Here is a 23,773-nt window from a genome sequence, read left to right as displayed (position 1 = left end):
AATGTGTAAAGGAAGTGACCTAATTTCATATATTTCAGCATGCAGAGAAATGCATGCATATTTATTCATTCTGTCGTTTATTATTATTGTTATTGATTATATGCATGTGCTGTGCGTGTGCAGTGAGGGAATTCATTAAGCATTCACTCACAGCAGTGTGCATTACACCATTGTGTTGCAATCATTACTTTTTCATAGCTCGACATACAGCAGTGGCAAAAAGTTTAGCATCACCTACAGAATTAACAACTGTTGCTTCATAAAGTTGAATGAAACTAGCTGAATAATGTCTACGTTAACATATTGAATTACATACTGCTTTGTAGTTTTTAAGTTTGTTTGTTTGTAGTTAAGTTAAATACTGTAGTACTATTATGGCTTCCGGAAGACTTTTGCAACATAATTTTGGAATTTCTTTGATTACATGATGTTAAATAAAAGATCTAAATGATGTTTTATTTATTTATTTATTTATTTATATTCCAAGTGATGCAAAACATGGCCATAGCTATAAGTTAAAAGCTTGATTACATGATCACACTAAATAATTATTATGTATGATATTTGTATAAATAAATAAATAAATGAAACATCAACCTAAAACTAGAAGGGACCAAGCATTAAAAAGTATACCCAGGGGATCTCAGAATAGGTTTTCAATCCTCTTCATTAGTTATTGTAATGACCCTACTCTGCACAATTAGTCTTCCAGCAGCTGTCACTATAACAAACACTGAAACCAGCATTTAAAAAAAAAAAAGAATAAAAAAAGTTGTGATCATGATGCTTGAGACTTGGCCTTTTTTATAACCAATCAGGACATAGCACAGCACATAGCTGTTTCAAACCACTTCCAGGTAGTGCATTGCTGACTCAGATAGAAAAACCTCAGACAACTAATAATAACATACATTTCTTCTAATCAAACTTCACTTCATAATGCAGTCGTTTTTTTTCATGAAAAGGGTTGTATCCTGAAGAGTTTAAATCAATCCAGTGATTAGATCGGGGTTACATGGATTTTGTGTGGCTGACCTGACACACTGAAGTATCAAAACATTTTAGTTTTTGATTGGTGCTTTTCTTCCCCAGCAAGATTGCCATGACCTCCATCCGGAACCTGCTGCAGCGGGAGATTTTCACCCCTAAAGAGGAGAGGCTGCTGGGGATTGTTCATGTCTGGAAGGGGGGCAAGAAAAAGAAAAACTCAATTCTCTGTGCAGCAGGTGAGAGTTCCTCTTTTACCGCAGAGTTAGAACAACATTGGGAAGGACATGGCCCAGCCGTGCTGTAGTATACATTAAAGGACCAACTGTTATCAGAGGAAGGTGGTGTCAGTTGATTTAAAGATATAATGCAATCAGTTAAAATAGTAACTCAGTAAATAATTGAGCATTTAGTATCCACTTGGTAGATGCCCTCTAAAGCTAACATGACTTTTTTTACAATCTTAAAAAGGTTATTTAAACCGAATATTGGTTTACAATAGCGTTCATATCCTCTGCAATGGTCCTTACCCGTAGACAATTAAACTTAACTGCTGTCAATCAGATTTTTGCAGGTAATGACAGCTGCATTACTGTCGATATTATATATATATATATATATATTATATATTAGATATATATTATATATCCGTATATGATATATATATATATTTTTTTTTTTTGTTTTTTTCTTTGGACAATTGGCCAAAACTAATATGTAGCGATAGGATAAAGGTTTTGGTTTTAATGACAAAAAATAATTAAGGAGCAATGGGGGTCACACTGGCTAGCTGTAAGATGTATTTCTTAAAAGGTAACCAACCCTTTTTCTATGCTATGACCATGGTCATCAGAGTTGAAACATTGCAGTCTCACAAGAATTCTCTGAGGTCTGGAAGTACAGACACATGATCAAACAACATGGCTTGTTGCAAACACCATCAAGGGATGTTTTACAATATACCCTTTTGGGTTTCTTGTTTTCTTTTGCAACCATCATGCTTTCAGTAACCATAGCATGTTAATATGTCAAAATAGGTGTATTTTCTTTATCTGCCCGGCTATGGCAATGCAATACATTTGCAAAGCCTCAGCTGCTGAGCTTGCAGATAATATACAACATGAGTTGTGTTCAAATTGTGAAACCAGTGATGATATAAAATGTAAAGAAGTGTGGCTCAGCCAGACTTTTCTAGCCCTGGAAAAAACTTTTGTCTGTGCTGGGTGATGGATCATGAACAGCTAGTGTTGTTTTCTTTCTTTGATGTGAAAGAACTGCAGCCCAGCAGGGTTACCTACACGTTCTAAAATAAACCTGTTTGGAGCACAGCAGGGCTATTTATGCTTCGCACTGTAAACCCAGCTTTCACAAAGCAGTGTGTTTAGCAATGTTCCTCTCCACTGGCAATCTAGAGTTTTATTTGAGTCATGCTGCTCTTAACTTGCTACAACATTTCACAATATTAATTTTTTCTGCCCACATCTAATAAATAATTTTAGAAACTGTGCATTTATTTATGCGTTTATATAGTTGTCCGGGCTCATGAAAGTGGAGTGACAATGTCAAGAGCTTAAACGGCATCAGTGCTTCCCCTCACAGCTGTTTTTGCATTCCTCTGTCCAGACCTGGCCATCTCTTTAATAGGACCTAGGCATCTCATAAACAAAGACAGACCATGGTGCTGGATTGTGTGGTGATTTTGTGCATTGGTACACTTGACCTGAGCTGGATTTTGAGGTGAGCGGCTGGTTACACCACACAGTAACAATTTCAAGTGTGTCAGAATTTGTTCAGGTCTGAATAGACCAGTAAAGGCCCAGTGTAACTAGTAGTCATTTGCTCTGTTTACAGTAATCTAATCTGAATGAAGATGCTTATGTGAAGAATCGATTCCAAGACACTCTGTAGTTTCTGGAATCAGGTTGGGAGTTTAATTGGATTCAATTACAAAGGTTCAGAAGCATTGATTTCTCCAAACGCAATTATGTTTTTTACTCTATGCATTTGATAAAAATAAATGATAGTTACAAAAGTTGGGTGACTGGAGAGCAAGAGCAAAAACTTCTGGAAAATCTGGGTGTTTGTTGTTGACCCCACTTGTGGTTGTTTTTTGGCATCTTAGTGCTTTAAGAATTGTCTACTGACATATTTCCAGTTTTATTATTGTACTGTTATTCTATCTTTAAAAAATGTGAGGCATAGTGACATTTAATTGTATTCTATTGATTGTGAGGTTAGCAATTGTTACCCTGTCTCTGGAGGGGAATGTTGGAGTGGTCATTGTGGATTTACAGGTGTTATTATCCACTGTGACATTCTGAAGAGTGGGGATATCATCTTGTTGCAAGTCAAAGACTGTTAATAAAACTGATCTGACCAAGACAGTGAGCTGTTATGATTTGCATTGAAATATTTGTTACAATACCGGCCAAGAAAGTTAAGCAGAGCTAAAGTAAGTGGGTGGCAACATGTTAGCTTTTGATTCAGAAATAAGGATCTAAATCAAGTTCATAAAATGTAAGCCCATCAACACATAAAAATAATCTGTAATGGCCACCATTTTTACTGTACTGAGAGAAATATACTAAAAACACTCAATTAAATGGTTAGGTGTTTGACTTTCATAAGTTTGATGCACGATTGCCAGCTATTCTTCTAGCTTAAGATGATTTACAATAGGTTGGATGTTTCCAATTGCTCGAATCATTTCCCGTCTAACGTTGTAGTTTAGTCACCCAGAGAGATCTTGTCATGCAAGCAGAGTGTGATTACAATATTTCTTCTTGAACCAGCATTCAACAGATGCAGCAAGGTATTCATGCCTCAGGACATGCAATTACAAAAAGCACTCTTAGCCCTGATGTATGCGTTATTTGTGTCAGCACTTACCCACTTGTGGATATTGATTTTGGCTAGATTTATTATGAGACGATGGTAGTTCAGCTCAGAAGGTGTACTTGATGCATCCCTGGTTTGAATTAAATCAACAACCTCCTAAACAGTATGACTGTGATTATAAAAACCTATTTTCTTGATGGCCCATTCGTGTGATCTGTTAACAAATGCATATGTGCAAATGCCATTATGAGTTTCAGAATCATTATGTTTCTTTCTGTTTTCCTCCTTGTCAGTTACTTCTGAGTGCCCTGTGCAGATCTCCCTAGTGAAAGTGAAGTCAGACCGCGGGCAATATAAGCCGTCTACATGCTGGGCAATGGAGGACCTGACTCTGGTAGATGGGAAGGATGCAGTCAAGGTCAGAAAGATATCTCACATTAACACAGCTTGAAAAAAAAAACTTACTATTGTAAATGTATGGAACTGTCTTATTGGAAAAAAAAACAAAACAACTATAAATCCTTTTATTTTCAAACCTAGTTGGCATAATAAATATTTTATTAAGGTTCTGCAAATTGGATTTTCCCTGTCGTTGTAGAATATCAAGTGAACAGATGTTTCGGCAACTGCCGTAACTCTTACTTCCTAACACTTCTGTCTGCTTGACTTCCCATGTGATAGGATGTGATACCTTGGATGTCTGCTAGATGTCATTAACATTATGCTTCACATGTTTTCCTGTAACTTGAAAAATTGAAAAAAAAAAAAAAAAAAAAAAATAGCTTATTATAGGCTAGACAGGCACAAGCTTACCTTTCTATGAATGGTAGAAAGCAAAATACATAAAATTAAATAGCTTTTGCATTTTTTATATGGTATTTTAGAGAGACATAGCAACAATCTCAAATGTAAGTAACAAGAAAATAGGATTTATAAACACAATGCAGAATTATTATTTTTTTTAACTCTTTAAACTCCTTTTTTGATAGAAATTCATCTTTCCAACATGAATATTAATAAGAGAATTGAAATTTACTGTCATATCACTGCTTAAACAAAATTGATTCTGCATTTAGTTTATTGAAGGCTGAATGTTGAATGAAACCAGCAATCAGTCTTAAATACACAGCAGTGGGACTCAGTAGTCAATCAGTATTCGTGACTCCATACAGGGAATGCAGGGAGCATCATGGACTAAACAGACAGACACCGTTCACTTTGTATTGACTGTAGAATCACTATCATCAAGCTTCTGTGCAACCCCTGTTACAAGCTGAAAAGTCATTAACAAAAAAGATACATCAGGTATTTCTGGCTGTGCTTCTTATTATGCACCAGTGTCGATGTGAATCGTTCCCTTTGGTAATAAAAGCTCGCCATGGCAAGATGCCCTTATAGACCCCAACCTCTCTTTCACTGTAGGGTGTCATCAGTCTGAAAGTTGTTGACCCGATGGGTAATTGTTTTTTAGACAGTGTGGGTCCAGACCATTAGTCAGCACTGTGACTCTCCTGCTTTTAATAGGCTGATATTGAAAGTAAAGGTTGTGCTTGCTCCGCAGGATAAGGCTGAGTTTGATTTCCACCTGGACAAGGTTTATAAGTGGGTAGCCAGTAGCCCTTCAGAGAAGATTGCATTTATGACCTGCATGTGGAAACTCAACCAGCGATACCTGCAGAACAAAGTGAAGTTCGTCAACATCAGCCCTGACATCCTGCAAGGTAAGACTGTCTCCTAAAATGTAGAGACATATTCTGTTTGGGGCTTGGGGGAATAGCCAGTTGTGTTTAAGTTATGATCTAATTTTTCTTTTGCCACTTGAAAGCTCATAATTCTTAGCTAATTTTTCATAAGAACATAAGAACATAAGAAAGTTTACAAACGAGAGGAGGCCATTCGGCCCATCTTGCTCGTTTGGTTGTTAGTAGCTTATTGATCCCAAAATCTCATCAAGCAGCTTCTTGAAGGATCCCAGGGTGTCAGCTTCAACAACATTACTGGGGAGTTGATTCCAGACCCTCACAATTCTCTGTGTAAAAAAGTGTCTCCTATTTTCTGTTCTGAATGCCCCTTTTTCTAAACTCCATTTGTGACCCCTGGTCCTTGTTTCTTTTTTCAGGCTGAAAAAGTCCCTTGGGTCGACACTGTCAATACCTTTTAGAATTTTGAATGCTTGAATTAGGTCGCCACGTAGTCTTCTTTGTTCAAGACTGAACAGATTCAATTCTTTTAGCCTGTCTGCATATGACATGCCTTTTAAGCCCGGAATAATTCTGGTCGCTCTTCTTTGCACTATTTCTAGAGCAGCAATATCTTTTTTATAGCGAGGAGATTGGTGAAACAATCTTATACAGCTTGTTTCACAGACCCTGATGAGTACTAATCTTGGATTTACCTTGGGTAAGGTAGTCCCAGATTATTGCCAGAGGGGGTCTGTGCGAACTGTCTAGTACTGCAGCCACTACTTCTAACAATGTCAAATTGTCTTACTCTAGTGCAACTTTTTAATATATATATATATATATAATTATATATATATATATATAATACAATTAATATATATATATAGATATATATTAACTTAATGAAAACTTTAATTAGTTGAATTTCCTTTCCTGTGTAGTTTTATAATACAAAACATATTTTAAAAATAATTATAATGATAAAAAGGGGAGACAAAAAGAGTGCTGTCTTATGATACTAAAACTGATGTCAAAGACAGGATACAAGAAGCGAGAGGGAACAGGCTGTAACCACATGATTCATGCCAGGTCGAGCATCAGTGTGTATCATCTGCACTCAGGCAGGAAACCTACCGCAGACAACACCCTTCTCAGCTTCCTGTTCATTGTAACCTTTCGCTACCTCATACCATGTGTGGGTGAGACAGACATGTCCTTGAACCTTTCCTTCCTGGTACCCTCGTGCAGCATTGAAGGGTTGCACAGATACTTGGAGCAGGAAGTCGGAGCACTTCAAGGGCTGTATTGTAACAAAAAGTGAACAACTCAGGTGCATTTGCCACAGGATTATACTCTGTTGGATTTGGTACCCTTTTTTGCAGTGTTTATTTTGAGCTGGAATCATGTTATCCAGGTTAACATTCATTTTGACCAAATGACAAAAACATGTGTTTATTTTTTTTATGCAGGAATATTTTTGTAGAGAGTTGAAACGATAGAACAAATTGAACCATATAATCTTGTCTTTTTACTATGTAACTTATTTAGGCTCATTAGATAATACCACTGTATGTTATACCAAACCTTTTTCTTAAAACAGCTGAGAATAAATGTATCTTTATATTCTACAGCTGCAATTTGCCTTACTACTTATATGATATCATTACATACTTTCATTTTTGAATAGGATGCAGTTACTTTGTGTTTTATAGCCTTATTTTTCATAAAATTATTTTGAATAATGACTTAAGTGTCACGTGATTCTCTCAAAGCACACAGACTGTAGTTTTATAGCTGCCATCAACACATAGATGAATTTGAGCATGGTTAAAGGTTACAAAACAGTTCTGAGCAATAACCCCAGACCTGATAAGATACATTTTAGTGACATCAAATATTGATGTCCTCAAAATTGCTTCCCAGCTTAAAGGTGAAATCTCTCGTAACCTTTAAAACAAAATAACAGTTGCATGGAGATAAAAGAGCTCAACAGACAAAATAAGTATGATGAGATGTTACATTGCAACCTGCATTGTAGCTTTAAGTGACCTTTTAGTCCTAAATTATTCCTGAAGAATTATAATGGCTTCACCTTCAATATTTCTTCTTTTGACCTTTTTTGTCTGTTTTTGGCCCAGAGTCTGGATTGCTAGCCAGGTGGTTTTATCTGGAATTGGAAAAGTAATGAAAATATTTTTTTGTAATAAAGTGTATATAAACATGGCTTAAAACAATAGCAGCAGAACTTTGTTTTAAGTCAGTTTGAACAGTATGAATCAATTTATCCAACAACCACACAAAAATGTGCACAGATTACTCCTGGGGAAAACGGATCTACAGCAGATTTTTGTGCAAAAGTTGTTAATAAGGGTATTTATTTGTAATTTGCAAAAAAAAAAAAAAAAGAAAAACCCCAAGGATATTCAGAACCATTTATTTTTTTTAAATATAAATAAATACAAATATAAATACCAAAGATATACAGTGCATTTGTACAGATTACCAGGGTTAATTAAAATGCTAACAACAGAGTCATTTCTCGATTGGCAAACATTATCCAACTTTCAAAGACATTTTTTAAATGAGATATTCATGTAACAGACACAAAACCATCAGTGGTTCCTGTAAAACGGAAGAACGCAGCTTGGTGATATAGCTTGCCGTTTATGTTACCTCTGCATGTAGTTTTATTTTTGCAAATCGGGGGATTGTTCTGTAGCGTTAGCAGCTTGGCTGGCTGAGATGAACATAAATCAGCAGTGATATCCTGCTGCCCCCTCACTAAGCTCTTTAATATGCAGTAATGGTTAGGCACAAAAACAGTTTTTATTTCTTCTGTCATCCACAATTATTTGTTCACCTGAAAGACATAATGCCATTATTGTGTTGTGAGGGTCAGGTTGAATTGTCATTTAATCGGATGTATTGCGGCTGTATAATACTAGCAGGATTGTATGTACCTGATAATCACCTGATACTTCATTAAACACTCCCTCATAACATCTTCACCTCAAGAAACCAATTTCTGACAGAAAGTGTTCTTCTGTGCTTACAAAGAAAACTAAAGGAATATGATTTTAACCACCTTGGGAATAGGTTGTAATGAATTAGTGTATATTGTTCATTTAAATCCGCGTTTGCGTCTGTTCTGTGTTGATTTTGGGAGTTGTCCTGCTGTTTCTCTGCAGAGATCCAGGTTCAGGAGGCCGAAGTGGGGACAGGTGAGCCCGCGGGAGAAGGGTACCAGCAGCTGACGGCCAAGGAGGCAGCAGACATTGAGCTGCTAATGGAGCGGAGTGACCTGGCTGTGTCTAACGCTCAGGCCTTTGCAGAGACACTCAGCGCTGACCTACAGGTGCTTGACCAGGTAGGAGGTTGGATGAGGAGTAACAGGAACTGTCACTGGATAGACTTTCTGAATTCAAATTAGGGACCTTTTTTCACAAGCATCTAACAGCATATATCAGAATTCACTGAGCCGCATGTGATAAGTCTTCATCGCAAAAAAACATGGTTTATCAGTTTATCTATTTTTTTTTTTTTAAAGGGGTGGTTTTTGTGAGTTAGACCTGCCAACAGGTTGATGGAAAAACAGGAAATGAAGATATAGGCATTTGTACAGAAGTGCAAACCACAGCACTATATCTGAATATACCACATTGGATGTTTATAAATATGTACAGAGATTTGAAATACTGTAGTAAGACCGACAGGTAGAGATAATAGCATTTTGTTCATACACTGCAATGCACTTTATTTTTTAAATACTGAGAATAAAACTTGAACTGGTTTCTAGCTACTAAGTTCATAGTTATTGCTCTTTTTTTAGTGATCTTGCTAAATTAACAACCTTACTATTTAAGACTGATATTTACCACCACAGGTAAGCATTCACTCATGCATTTTACTTTTTAGCTGCTGTTCCGGCTGGATAAATAGGCCTATATATATTTCATGAACGTGCTCTTCAAAGATTCAGACAGACACAAGAGCCTGTGTCTGTTACAGCACTATGTGCTGTATTTTCTTGTGCTTACCAAGTCTGCAAGTATGACATATTTGTCATGTAGGCCCACAGTAGGCTTTGAAAGCATGTATGTACAATACACGGTAATGGAGAGCTCAAAACAACCCCATAGATGTACTGCATACTGTATGTAGCACAGTAGATACAATTTAGGTATTGCAAAAAGAAAGCCTCTGTTATATACACATATATATAGATATATATATATAATATATATATATCTATATATATATATATATATATATATACACATATATATGTGTATGTGGACGATTAGTTCAAAGGAGGTAAAGTATCTTTGAAACGATTGTCCAGGGAAGAGGAAACATTTAAACATTTTTTTATTAATAGTACAATTGTAACATTTAACGTTTCTACACAGTACATGTACATTATACGCAAGTTCACTAACCACAGGGTCATGATTATTAGAAGCATTGCTAATCATTAGATTATGCACACAAACAGTTGTAGCAAATAAACATGCCTTGACAGTAATAGCAATGTGATTCTGATGTGCTAAATATTAGCTTTCCTTTAAGAAAACATTTAGCCATGTGTGGATTATGCTCTATTAAATATCTTATTTAAATACATGTTATTTGTTAAATGGATTTTTAAAAGTCATATTAAAACTAAATAATATACATCTAAACATCTTACATGGAAAGGGCAAACAAGCTATGATATTTAATTTTTTATTTTTTTGCACATCTCTTATGTGTAACCGCACTTTTGCTGATGCTTTTATTGTCCTCCCCAATACAAACTGGGCTTTGGAGTAATGCAGAGTTAAGCTGCCACTTTGTGTTTTCCCATTGTAATATTAGAAATAATAAACAAATACAAATTGTACCTGTCTCTGGTCAATCCATGATAAATAACAAATATTTTGGCTAATGTCAAAATGAGTAATTGTGTTTCACTGTATGGAAGTGCTGAAGCGTAATTCAGCTTTAGAAGCTATATTGACGTGCTGTACTTCTTCCCACCCAGGCTAACATCATGGCGATCATGGAGTCAGAGAAGCAGGTTAGCCAGCTGGTCCAGCTGATTGATGAGGGCCTGGTGGAGGTGCTGTGTCTGGAGAATACTCTCCATGTTCATGATGAGCTGCTGTGCAGCGTCAAAGAACAGATGGACAGCATCCACAAAAGCAACTACTGGCTGCAGGTCATCGACAACAACCAGAAGAAGCTGCAGCGAGAGGTCACCTACTTAGTGGTAGGAACAAGCTTGTCTACATAGTAATAAATAACAATTTGCAATTGTTTTACTAAATTGCCTTCTGATACAATAAAACCTTTAATTTGTAAAAAATTACTAAACGTCTGTGAGAGTTTAACTGAAGTAATTTGTGAAGGGTGTTATTAATTCGGCTTTAGATCTCCTACAGGCATACCACTAAACCTTTTAAACATTTGCTGTTGCAAGCAGTGGCTCATCGGAAAGGTTATGCATGTGTCTTTGTTATGCAAGCCCTTGAATAAAAAAGAGAAAGCAGCAAACTAAATGAATGTCTTTTTAACATCATCTACATACTCCCCTCTCCCAGCTTTAGTCACATTTGTTGACACCCACACAGTCTTGTTTTCTATGCAGAGCATTGATCATAAAATACAATGCAAAATAAATAGGCGAGAATTGAGACTGTAAATGTTATTCATCATGGTCAATTTAGCTACAACAAATTTGGACCAGAAAAGATCAACATAAATGCTAAAGTAATCTTTTAGCATCAAGTGGCAAATAGAGCAGTCTAATTTCTATTACTGCTTTAAGATGGATGCTTCTCTATTGGTTCTGTTGGTAGGATAGTCTGACCCTGAGTGATGAACATGTCTGGTCTTTGAATTATGGAAGCCTTGACACCACTGAACATATAGAGGCTTGCAGCATTGCTGCACAGGCTTTATCCAGATGTGCAAACACTAGCCTGGCACCAGGTAATGACCTTCCTTACAGTAATATTAAAATATAATAATATCATATTATGTATTCATTAATAAATAAAGATAAATTTTAGTGTTTTATTTTAAAACTGGAATTCTGTCTTTTGTGCATGTTTCATACATGTTCTTAAAACATGGTTACTGTTTGATTGATTGTGGGGATAAAAAATAAATAAAAATCTTCATAATGAGAAGAGATTGTTTGGCTGTCCATTGCCAAAACACTATGAGCCCAGGGGCAGCATCTAATACTTTTGCAGTGACACCTGAGTGTTTTACTAGTGAGAATAAAAAACTAAAATCTAAATCTCTGAAAAAAAAAAAAAAAACCTTGAGGCTGAAATTTCTTATCTCAACACAGGGAATAATTAAACCCGGGAAACAAATTCAGCTTTTATTACATTTTTAATGTCAACGTCTCAAAGAATGGTAAGGATCACATTCTGGCAACCCGTTGCTTAGGGTTGTAAGGGCTGCTTGCAAACAATCTATTCAGATGTTTTACTTATCATAGTGGTGGGTATTATTATACAGTAAACCTGACCAGTGTGTTGGGACATATATTGACCTTGTCCAAGGTCAAGAAAACGGCATATCTATGCACCTTTTCACAGGAGAAGTATAATGATAACTGTTGCCAGTTCATTTAGATTCCTGTAGGAAAGGTAATTCCTTCCATGCTTTTCAAACAACGGAATCAATGCATAGGCTTACCTTTTTTAATCTACTCTAGGTACCTGACTCATTTGAGCATTATACAGCACATTTGTTTGGTCAGCAATTCATCATCAGGCATTTTTATTATATTATTCATATATTTGTTGCTTTCCAGAATTGTCTATCTGTTAAAGAAGAATGTGATAATAATGAGCCCTTAAATTCCAAGATAGATGCAATTTGTCCAACATTGGTACATAATTCTTCAACTGATCAAGTGCTTGATTGTTTTATGTCTGTTCTGTCATTTATTAATGAGGCTCACTGTTTTGTTGGTCAGAAGTTTTAGATTATCCTTCAATCATGCAATTTAGAATTCAGTTCAGCTTTATTGCTGCTTCCTGTTGGTTGTCATTTCCTATCCATGTGCTGTAGGTCATTCCATTTGATTTCTTTTCCTTTTGTTTTACTGCAGAGCACCGCAAGCTCCAAGGTGTGGCTGAACAGTTAATACAGTTTGAGAGCCTGCGACAGAACTTTGAAAAACGCTTTGTCAGTCACCTCAACAAAATCATTGTTTTGCAGGTAGGAGGCACTCTGCTTTGGGTTGACTAGAATTGTTCTGTGATAGGCAGAGATTGATAGAATAGGAAAAAAATCATAACAAACTGGAATTATCAAAAATAAGTTAAATCAGAACACACACAAAATAAGCCACTGTTATCTGACTCGCGAAAGATTAGACTTTATGAAGTGTAAAATGATCTGTGAATGAACAGTGAAACAAACACATATCAAAGGTTTTTGTTATAATATAAAATCTTGACATGACCTTGATTCAATTAACGCTCTGCAGCTACCACCACTGCATAGAAAGAGACTGCATATGCCATTGAAATAATCAAGCATTACCTCTAATTAGCATTAGCAACAATACTACTGCTGTGCTGAAGATGATTGCTTCCATGAGCGTAATCATGTTCTGTTCTCTGCTTCTGATTGCAGTTAGACCATTGTCGTAAGTCTGGCCTACAATAACACATGACGTGGCTACAATAGGTACCACAAAACAACAGCAGCATTTAATGGTCCCTATAAAGCAAGACTGATTCACAGGTCTGTTTTACTCCAGTGTAGAATCATTATAGTCACATTATTGACATGTTTGTTTTTAAAGGGGATGGACCAAGGTGCTGCTTCACATGAAGACGGTGCTGATTTGGTTTTGCCCCAGCACACAGCTTTCCACCAGCAGCTGCTGCCCTATGTGTCACTCATGGGCTGGCTCAGGAACTCCAACCCTGTCATCTTCAATGAGCTGTACAAGGTGGGCAAGGCAGTTTATTCCAAGAACGCAGGTCATTTTTCATGTTTATAACTGAAGTTTCAGAACAGCTGACCACATCCTTTTTTTAAAATAACCTCTCTCATTGAATTTTGAAATGTGCTATGCTTTTCTCGTATCTGTGCTGTGTTTAACATCTCATGATCTATTTACGTTGCTTTATCATGTGATAAAACACGATTAATTGCCTTCAGTGTGCTTTTACTGTGTTTTGCTATGCTTTGAATATTTGCATAGACCCGGTGAGTCTTAAATATATCACTGTTAAGGAAATATTTAACTTTTCTACAAGCAAAGAACATTGCCACTTTAGTTTCTGTTCAATTAAAGTATTCTTGGTTTTTAGCTACTGTAGCTCCCTATATTACAGACTCAACCTTTTGTTTTGCTGCCATCTGCTGATAAATAACTGTAAGTGAAAACCCCTGATCAAATTTGTATAAACTTCCTAGGAATATAAGCATTGCAGGCGTTATTTCTCAGTTTCTTAACTCTATTATTTTTAATCAGCTGCAGTATAGATGCTATTTACTGTTTCTATCTGTGTAATTTATATTTTATATAACATGCCTTTGCAACGTTTCAGATCTGTGTTTAATAACATCAGCTTTTGTGTGCTTTGTGTTATAAGGAATATCTGACACAAAAAATGCTCTAACATGCGAAGTGGTTGTTGTTGTGTTTTCATTCTGATTCTCTGGTCCATTCTACGACTCCACTGCTATTTTTAAATTACTACTTGTTATCTGGTGGGCTATAAATCCATTAGCTGTACTATACAACACATTTCACACGTACTTGACGTCTTCTTCACAATATAACTGACATGGTTAGCTGGTTCCTCACCTTTTCTGCCAAACTAGAAATTGTGCACTCATTTTTCTATTTGTCAGTGGTCTGTAAAATAACACTATGGCCTTTTCATGAGATGTTAAAAATAAAACTGCATGCATTTGTTGCAGGTGTATGCTGATAACCTAGGCAAACTTTATGAAAAGCAAATGAAGGATGTGTTTGACCTGGCTAGGTTCAAAGTGTGTGGATTTAAGGAGAGTAAACGATTTGGTAGGTACTGGATTTTTATTTGTGAGGTGAAACCTTTAGCTGATAACGTCAGGTAATCATAATTTATACTCACAATCTACTAAATATTCAGTAAGGATTATTTATTTATTAATTTAATTTAATTAAATTTTTTTAATGTATTGAAACCGCTACAAACGTTTATAGTTCCTTTGGCGACCAGTTAATTTAGGCTTTTTTTTTTCACTGAACTGTTCTCACAAATTTAAATTGCTTTTCAAAAATGATTGAACAGAACAGGGTCTGTGAATTTGCTGTACTCATACACATGTCCTTAGCTCTATGAGAGGCTCACATCTGCTGTCACTTTACAGCTCCGTGAAGAGGAGTGATTCACTGGTGAGATATAGCTTCGCAATCACTGCCACTGTAACACAGATACTTCACCTTGTTACTTTAACCTGCATCCTTTGAAATGGGGGTGTCCACCCTGCTACAGAAACTGCTGCTTCCTTCAATAAGGTTTACAAATAGTTTCTTTCAGGTTTCCAGGATAGTCTTGACAGAGCGACTCCGTCAAGATCTAGCCTGCCCCGGCCTCGACTGAGCTTCTCCACCACTGACCGGCCAGAAGTGGACATGCCTCGCAGGGTGGTGATGGATAAGGTCAGTAGAAGAGTCATCTAACTAGCCACAGCATAGCCAAATAAATACACTTGAAGGTTCAGTGAAATAATTTTGGGAGTCTCAGCCTACCCCTGTGTACTTGTCCACACCCCATCACAAAATCAACACATTATGCAGTGTTGCAGGGGATAGGCCAGGAATTAATGGAAGGGTTGAGGGGAAGCCCTTGTGGGTAGCCAGTGCAGCAAAGTTAAAACAAAAACATACAAAACATCAGATATCAGTCAATAAATTAAATAAGTAAATGACCCATGCTTTCCCCCAGGTGCTGGAGTTGGTATTGACAGAGCTAGAACCCATTTGCATTGCAGAGCAGGAGTTTCTCACTTCCTTCTTTTGGTTGGAGGAAAAAGAAAACAAGCGAAACCTGTTTGCTGAGGTGAGTTTAGGGGTTTCCTTTTTGGTGTCTGATGTTTGGAATAGTACATGCAGAACTGTGATTACAATGTGGACAGACTACTTATCACCATATGGAAGGTTACATTCTGATCCTTTAGTACAGTCTGTTGTTAAGATATAAATAAAGTACTTGAGATCTGATCAGAGAAAGCCCTTGACAATAGATTATCAGCTATTTATACGGAGCATCAAAATAAACTTATCACTTATAATTGGATAAAATTCACTAGATGTGATCGAAAAAGGACAAAATCTGTTTTAAAGCAGGTGCAGTGACTTTTTATTGTGCTGATTAACAATTTACATCACAAAGATGCTGCAAAATGATCTGTCGATCTTGGGCAGGTGTGACTCTTGGTCTCCCAGTTCTTTGCCTGTCATTGACAGAGTGTGTCTGGTTATACCGTCTCGCAGGCTTGAAAACTGCTGGGTGTGAGCACCCAAGACCGTGAGCTACAGTACGTTGCCCTAGTCCAGCCTCCAGCATGCCAATTGCACAAAGGCGCTGCTCTCTTGACAGACGTGGCATATTGGCTTTTCTGTGATTTTCTTTATTGCTTTTATTCAAGCTTGCAATTCAACAGCTGAAATCACTCCATATCCAGTGTTCAATCAACTATCTCACTAATTAGGTGATTAAGTGCATGTGATTCAGTGATAGTCACTCAAGCATGTCATGGTCAAGGATTAATGATCGAGTGATTAAAAACAAAACAAAAACATTTTGTCAATGTCCATCATTTATATACCTTATTTTTTTTTCAAAAATACAAGTGTTATAATAGCGATAATTTTCTTTTGATGCTCAGTAGACATCACTGACAGCATTTGTGTAATCCCTGGCATTCCAAGTGAAGAGGTTAAACTTTGAGCTAATAAGGCTCCCTAGCTTCCAAGGTTACCCCAACTTGCACAAATTAAAGCAAGAGATGTGTGACTTTACCATTACTCTCTTGCGACCTCTGGCTCCTCATTTAAAAATAAAATATTTCTTTGCCACTTATACAGTAGTTCGGATGGGGGTATGTTGTAAACACAATACCAAAACCTTAAATAGAATATTCCCTAAGAACAATTGTACCCTTAGATTATCAACCCTTACTTATGGTGCAAGAAAGAGGAATATTTTCTTTTGTCCAGTATTTTTTTTTTTTATTCTGCTCGCTTATTAAAATAGCCAGTAAGTCCATCTATTGTAGCACATAACCATTTTTACACAGCATGCAAGTGAACATGATGCTCAGAATACACACTGCTGAAAGAATATACATTCTACTGCTACATTCTACGCTTTTACATTCTATGTTTTTGGTTATACTTTTGTCTCACACCACTGCTTGTGTTATTACAGACAACTTTCAATAAAAGATGTTCAGAAGCACCAGGATCCGATGAGTCTGTGTATGATGAGTAAGTACGCTTGACAATGCTGGTCTCATTATTGTTGTATCATAAAATAATTTAGGCAAATCATGTTATAGCCATTAGAACTTTGTTGGCACTACATCCTATTGACAGAGTTATGAATGGTGAAGGCGGTTGCGTCTGCTTCTTCTCTGTCTGCAGGCTGGAGGAGGTGTCAGACCCCTGGGTTAGTGGGGTGCTTGGCAGCGTGGAGATGGAGCTGCTGAGTTTGGTGAGCCTGTGTGACAAGGTGGACCTGTTCAGCTGCCTGTATGTGCTGATGAGAACTAGCCAGCATCTATTAATCAATCAAAACACTCCCTACGCCTCCTTTCTCATCAAAGTCCTCAACCACACCCTGCTGCTGGGCAAGCGCAACTTTCAGCAGTGCATTGTAAGTGTGGTGCCCTAATCTATTAGCATTGTACAAGCAGAGTAAAAGCAGGATGGAGCGCAGGCAAGCATTGTTAATCATTGTAGCTAAGCTTAAATAAACACAGGAATTCATTTAAAATATGCAAGTGTTGCCATTTCTCAGAGGTTTCTGTTTTATTTAAGGAGATGGTAACAAATTGTTTTGATTGTCTTGTTTGATAATGTGTCTGCATAATGTTTTGACAATATCATGCAGCTGCCAGCCTGTTGTGCAGTATTGGCGGTGAAGACTCAGTGAAGGATGTAGCTTGCTGGTTTTTACTGCTAGTCTGGACTATGCGTCTGTTCCCCATAACTGAGACATTGAGTAATAAAGTTAAGGTCAAGTCCTGGCTTGAGAGAGGGCTTGTTTATAGCAGTTTTTGATAGGATAGCAAATAGGCTAATTAAACTTAGTCTAAGGTTACACAGTGACTGAGAATTGAGTATCTTACTGTGGTTTTATTACCTGTATGTATATGTATTACTTTATCAGGAAGTTCTAGATCAAGAGATTGAGAATGCCAAGCTTCCTAAGAAAGTGAAGATCGGCATATTGCCATTTGTGACTCGGCTAGAGGATTTTGTCACTCTGGCAGAAAACGTATTTCAAAATACTGAGGGACGTGGAGATCTGGACAAGGCCTACAACAAACTTTTTTATGCAGCTTTTAGCAGCAGTGAGTACACAGACAGCTAAACTATGCTTCATTGTTGGCTGGTAATGGCCAGAGCTAAATTAAGTGGGTGTTGTTTAAATTTTAATTTAGAATCACATAAGTCATTAGTATCTTTGAGTGATTCAGTTGCTCCAACTTACTGATAATGTGCAATGCTAACTGTCCATTATCTTTCATTAAGTGAATTCTTCAGTCATGAAAAGTAATCTGCTCTACAGTATACTGTAGCTTAGACCATGTGGAAGCAACACAGTTGAAATGTCATGCTTCATATGGCTGGAAAAAGGAAATCATAGACAGTGGTCAGTTAATGAGTAGCACTGAATTTATAGTAGTGGAAAACTAGTTAAAACAGTTATAGAAACATTATACAAACAAATGTAGAAGGTGATGTAGGGCTATTTACTTTAAGAATAAAATCAATTTGTTCTTGTGTCTGTCGGTTATTGTATTCATGTTGCCCTGTCCTCAGGTAGAATTACACCATATTAAAACTGCTATTAAATCGATCCATCTGCACAGTTGGATTGTTGCTGGCACACAAATGAATGACATATTTGTCCGCGTTTTTTTATACACTGATGTATAACATACAGTTACGATGCCATGCTGGTAGAAGAAAATAATTCAGACTGGCAAAGCAAATGTTTTGGTTGAGGTGGGAAAGACTCAAGATAAAAGATACAAAGGCAAGTTCATCAGAGGACAAAGTCAGACTGGGGGTCTTGACAGTGTTAAGAGCAATGGCAAAATTTCTGGAAGAAACATCATAATAATAACTTAACTGCCTGTTTTTGTGTTATCAATTTCAGACAGTTTAAGAATACATAGCAAAAGACAAGTGACTACACGCAAATGGCTTTTATTGATAGAATTGTGTCACTCAAAACCCTGACTTGGAAGTCATTCATTCACTCATCTCCTGTTCTATTTTCCGTAGTTGAAAACATGGCTCTCCAGGCCCTAAAGATGCCTCTCAATGTGGTGATGATGGTAAACTTTCACCACATTTACACATTCCTGCTTGAAATGAAGGTACCCAGCCTGGAGACCATGAGGAAGGAGGCAAAAGAGAAGTACAGTCAATACCTGGAGCTCTTTGTCACCACTTATCTGGGGCTGCCCCTGGAGAAACTCAATGTAGGTTTGAGAGGTACACCAGGATTATGCTGTCACAGAGTAGAAGTATCCACTATATAAATATCCACAATCGTTCTTTTAAACACTATACTGTGCTCCAGCAGCAAGTAAGGCTTAATTTTTTTTATTTATGTCTCGGGTTAGTTAGGGGGCATTTTTTTTCACCAAGGACAGTGTACATTGTATTTCTGAAGTACCCCACTATACACTTTATAGTTTTTAGCTGACTAACCTAGTGCAATCAAACTGTTTCCTATTTCCATTTCCCATATCGTGCTGTTTTTGTCAAGTAACACTAGATGGCAGTGCAGTTGTATCTGTGGTATACAGTCCTTTTAGCTGCCCATGTTGCCCTATGTCTAGTTCCTGTAGCTAAACTGTGTATTTTCCCTGTTTCAGGAGTTCTTTGATGGGGTGAAGGCCCGTGTGGCTCATGGGATAAAAGAGGAGGAAGTACATTTCCAGCTGGCCTACAGCAAGCAGGAGCTGAGGAAGGTGATAGAGAAATACCCAGGAAGGGAGGTGCGCAAGGCACTGGAGATGCTGTACAAGAAGATCAACAGGCAGCTCTCAGAGGAGAACCTGCTGCAGGTAATGAGAAGATGTTGCTAAAGTTACATTTTACATTTGTTTTGCGGGGGTGTTCACAATTATTTCAATGCAGGATCTGGGGATTTATAATGCTTAATATACACATTTCTTAATATGTCTTAACTGTTTGGAGGAGTGTATATGCTGAGGGCAGAGCTAAAGGGAATCTTTATATAGCTGCAAGGCACTCAGGTATGTAGGAGACAGTGCTACATAGATCACCAGTATAGGAGCAGAGCTGCAAGGGAATTTTGTATAAAGGAGATGATTGTGGAAAAGAGAAGAATACAGTTGGCATCTAAATGTACAACGTGCACAATATTTAGCATTCTGTCCACCTTGGGAACAGGGAATGGAAGTATATAGGGGTTAGAGTATTGGAGTGGATTTTGTTTTTTGTTTTTTATTGTACACACTATAAAGGGCTATCGTCAACCCATTGATGTTGGCACAGTGCCAGTCCACTGCTCTCCTCAGTCTCACCCACTTTATAAGGTCCTGTGTTGCCAGGTGGGTTGAGATGCAAATCCTTTTCCCAGAACGTTCTGGTTTGTGTTAGCAGGTGGTGTGGAGAGCAATGCAGGAGGATTTCATTCGTCAGTACCATGTGATTGAGGAGCTGATTGAGCGCTGCTACCCAGGGTCTGGAATATCCTTGGAGTTCACTGTGGAGGACCTGCTGCAGTACTTCTCTGCAGTCACCTGCAGCAACCCACGATAGACAAGGAGAGTGAAGAGCATGACGGGCCAATATTACAATCAAGGACTTGGCTTGAGTACATACACATGCAACGTGTCTCTCTGACTAAAATTCAAGTTACAGTAAATATTCTAATATAGAATTCTAAAAAGGTATCTCATATCAGTCCAAATGTTTCAGCTGTACTGTGTAAATAATTGCTGTAGAATGCACAGGACATTTAACTGTTTTATATCTTTGTAGTTGCTACAGGGAATTCAGTATCAATATCAGTTTGGTGCAACTTGTCATGTTATATGTAGTTTTTTTTTTTTAAAGGCCACATGTTATGATGGCTTTGTGATTCTGTGTTTTTATATGTTAAGTGGTATGGTATATTGTATATAACAAAAGTTTTATAATTGGTCTTTGACCACTTTGTAAGCAAGGTTCTATGCTAAATGTATTTTTATTGCAGTTCAATTGTTTGAATTGTGTTTTTACATACACTGTTAGAATTGTGTTAATTTCTTAATGTTTTTGGCTTATATAATTTGTCTACATAGTCTCCCGCTCACTGAAAGCAATCTTGGGGTTAGAATGGAAAGCTGATAAACCTTCCACATTCTTTTAGAGAGGTCCCTCAAGGACAGGACCTAGTGCAGGATGTTTGTTGAAAAAAATATTGAAAATATTAACACAGCATTGGTTTACAGTAATCCATGAAACTGCTGTTTTTCTGTGTGATTGGAATATATGTCTTTTTCTTGTAACATTTTGTTGTTGACTTCTTTAACAATTGTCTTGGAAAGCTTAATGAATCTAAATATTGATTTTATAATTTAAAAAAAAGAACTAACAGGTGTTGCATCTCCACCTGTCTTTGCCGGTAAAACATTTCCAACAAAATACTGTAAATCTCGCCAGTGAGGAAAGGAATTTCTTGGTTTGACCATTAGATGGAGGCTTTGTTCTTTTACATTTGAATGGTTTGTTTCATTAGGTAATATAATGTCCACAAACTATCTGCATACCATATCTAGGCAGTTAATTTTCCAATACACCTCAGGTATGTCTTGTAACCCAAGCTTTAATTGTGAGGGTTCCATGGACACTCCAGAGTTCAGTAAAGATACAGGGCTGGAAAATCCTCTGAGGATATGATCACGCATTTAGTCCTTCAGCCAATAGGTGTCAGTTTAGATTCAGCCAGATTATTAGCAAACATCTATGACATGATTGACTCACACGGAACATTTTAAAGGGTGCTGGGCACCAAATCTATTATTTTATGCTTACTCCCTGGTGCATATGTCCTGACTGATTTCTGGAAGAAAGATTTATTAAACATTAATTATTTAATCGAAAATAGATGTATAGTACTAGTAAACGTTATACAGGATTTACTTATACAGTCAGCACTCAGATTTCCATTACTCAGATACATGGCAGTCAGGGGGAAACTAAGGAAGGATAAAGGAGGAACTGAGATCTCCCTGGCTTACTGAGACATCTGATTGAGAGAGGTCAGACTTGACTGACCATCCGAGGCCACATGGAGAGCCTCGCGATCTATATAGGGAGAACAAAGGCGCTGGAAATGAGAATAAAGAAACAAACACATAAAGAGGGCCAGGGGTCCGAAGGGGGAGACTGGCACAGGTGCAAATGAATTGATTTAAGCAAGAGAATGGAAAACGAAATGTAATTAGAAAAGTTTTGACCAGGTGTCTCGTCTGACCAGGGGGAACCTTCTTCTCGGAGGGCGAGATAATGTTGTTGGACTCTATGGTTGGGAAGTGAGCTTCACCTGTCCACAAAAGTGGACCCCTGGCTCCCCACAACTGCCCCACCAATGCAGAGAGAAAATGGTGTCATAAATGTTAGTGATTAATTACACAAGTTTTTTTTGTTGTTGTTTTGTTTGTTTACTAATCTAACTGCTGTGCAGAGAGGAAAAGCCCTGTTTTTGTGGGAGGAAACTTCTGGTGGTCCTGGCAGAAATATGACCCCCACCCCAGGCATGCTAGCAATACTTTGTTGAGCAGAAATAATATCAAGGAGAGAAGCAAGAATGTAAGATTCCACTGCAGAGGAAGACCAACGCCCCATTTTTTTAAATTAAGGACTGATTTTAACTTTGGCTGCTGATGTTACTTAGCCTATATGGAATGAATGGGGGATACAATTGGAAACAAAGAGAAGCTTTAGAAATGAGTGAGGAAAGATGAGTAGAAAACCAGTTTATTGTTGTCATGGAATTGTTGATAAAGAGGATCGGTTAGGTTAGAGGGGTTACAACAGGAAAGATAGTGGAATAAGGGCAAAGAGGAGAGTTGAGTTTGCACAGCTGAACAAATTGGTCCTGATCTGTTTTAGAAATGTGAATAAAAGGGGGATATTGAGAGTCAGGAATGAAGCAACCGGGATGGAAAACTTGAGGGGGAGGGGACAGCAAACTCAGAGCGGCAAAGAAAACGGAACAATGCAAAAAAAAAAGTCAAAAGGAGAAAATCAACCTTGGCGCAGATTTGAGATGAGGCAATAAAATATCTGAGGAGGAAGTTTTTGCCATTGTCTTGAATAGAAGACAAACAGCAGGGATAGATGAGAGGAGGACAGGAAATGGATGATAGGCGATAATAGTATTGAATTCCAGCTAGACAAGTTTTGATTGCTCCCAGGGAGAGATGCAGCTTGTCTTTTGCATGAAATTCTGGTTGAAGGGAGAAGGGTAGATGTGATGTTGCTTGCAGAAGGTTGTTGCTGCTGCTGTTGCCACTGAAGAGGAAGTAATGGCTGCCCGATCCAAGCGAGTGATCCTGCTCTCTAGTGCATCCAGGCGATGAGATATGATAGAGATTGGGGTGGAAAGAGGATAAATGAGTTGCTTGATATCGTTATAAATAAACAAATAAATAGTTTCCCTTTGTTAATAATTGTCAAAAATTCAAGTATGACCAAAACAAGTGAAGCTGTTACACGAAACCTCTACTTTAAGAGACAATGCCTAACCATTTCATAAATTACAAAAATGAAATCGTACTCAGGAATTGATATTAATCATAAAGTGTTTGTTGTTTTTTGAACATTTAAAGTGTGCTGCAGTGTTCTAGTACTGTAACCAATATAATTAAAACAAACAAAAAATACATGTTTCAGATAAGAGCGCATGTGAATGGAAGATTTATGGAATTATTTTATTAGCTACCCCCAAATTAAGAGAGTCTTTAAACATTTAATAGCGTGGTATAGTAAACTAATCAGG

At 37.4% G+C, this 23,773-nt stretch overlaps 1 protein-coding gene across 3 annotated transcripts; it reads left to right on the top strand.

Moving 5' to 3' along the window:
• The first annotated feature begins 873 nt into the window (after positions 1-873).
• LOC121295187 (exocyst complex component 1-like) lies at positions 874-23,297 on the top strand. Of its 3 annotated transcripts, XM_041219600.1 has the most exons (18): positions 1,145-1,226; positions 2,611-2,724; positions 4,119-4,243; positions 5,387-5,546; positions 8,696-8,874; positions 10,531-10,758; positions 11,348-11,480; positions 12,619-12,728; positions 13,321-13,470; positions 14,451-14,553; positions 15,056-15,177; positions 15,464-15,577; positions 16,949-17,007; positions 17,164-17,395; positions 17,912-18,095; positions 19,036-19,235; positions 19,635-19,826; positions 20,386-23,297. In XM_041219600.1, the coding sequence occupies exons 3-18, from the start codon at positions 4,202-4,204 to the stop codon at positions 20,545-20,547; spliced, it is 2,370 nt and encodes a 789-aa protein (XP_041075534.1). In that variant the 5' UTR covers positions 1,145-1,226; positions 2,611-2,724; positions 4,119-4,201; the 3' UTR covers positions 20,548-23,297. The 3 variants fall into 3 exon arrangements, with proteins under 3 accessions (XP_041075533.1, XP_041075532.1, XP_041075534.1); XM_041219599.1 differs by lacking the exon at positions 2,611-2,724 and having other exon boundaries at positions 874-1,226; positions 20,389-23,296; XM_041219598.1 differs by lacking the exon at positions 2,611-2,724 and having other exon boundaries at positions 874-1,226; positions 20,386-23,296.
• The last annotated feature ends 476 nt before the right edge of the window (positions 23,298-23,773 follow it).

Source organism: Polyodon spathula, chromosome 20, assembly GCF_017654505.1.
Source record: "Polyodon spathula isolate WHYD16114869_AA chromosome 20, ASM1765450v1, whole genome shotgun sequence".
In the NCBI taxonomy this organism is placed as follows: Eukaryota; Metazoa; Chordata; class Actinopteri; order Acipenseriformes; family Polyodontidae; genus Polyodon; species Polyodon spathula.
Note: the sequence above shows the minus strand (reverse complement) of the source record. Positions and strands in the feature narration are given on the sequence as shown.

Excerpts from the sequence above, each read along its gene's own strand:
- LOC121295187 (XM_041219598.1), top strand. The coding sequence starts at position 1,103 with ATGACCTCCATCCGGAACCTGCTGCAGCGGGAGATTTTCACCCCTAAA. Across the intron at positions 10,759-11,347 it reads GAGAGGTCACCTACTTAGTG|GATAGTCTGACCCTGAGTGA; the intron begins GTAGGAACAAGC and ends TTCTGTTGGTAG. Across the intron at positions 15,578-16,948 it reads AGCGAAACCTGTTTGCTGAG|ACAACTTTCAATAAAAGATG; the intron begins GTGAGTTTAGGG and ends GTGTTATTACAG.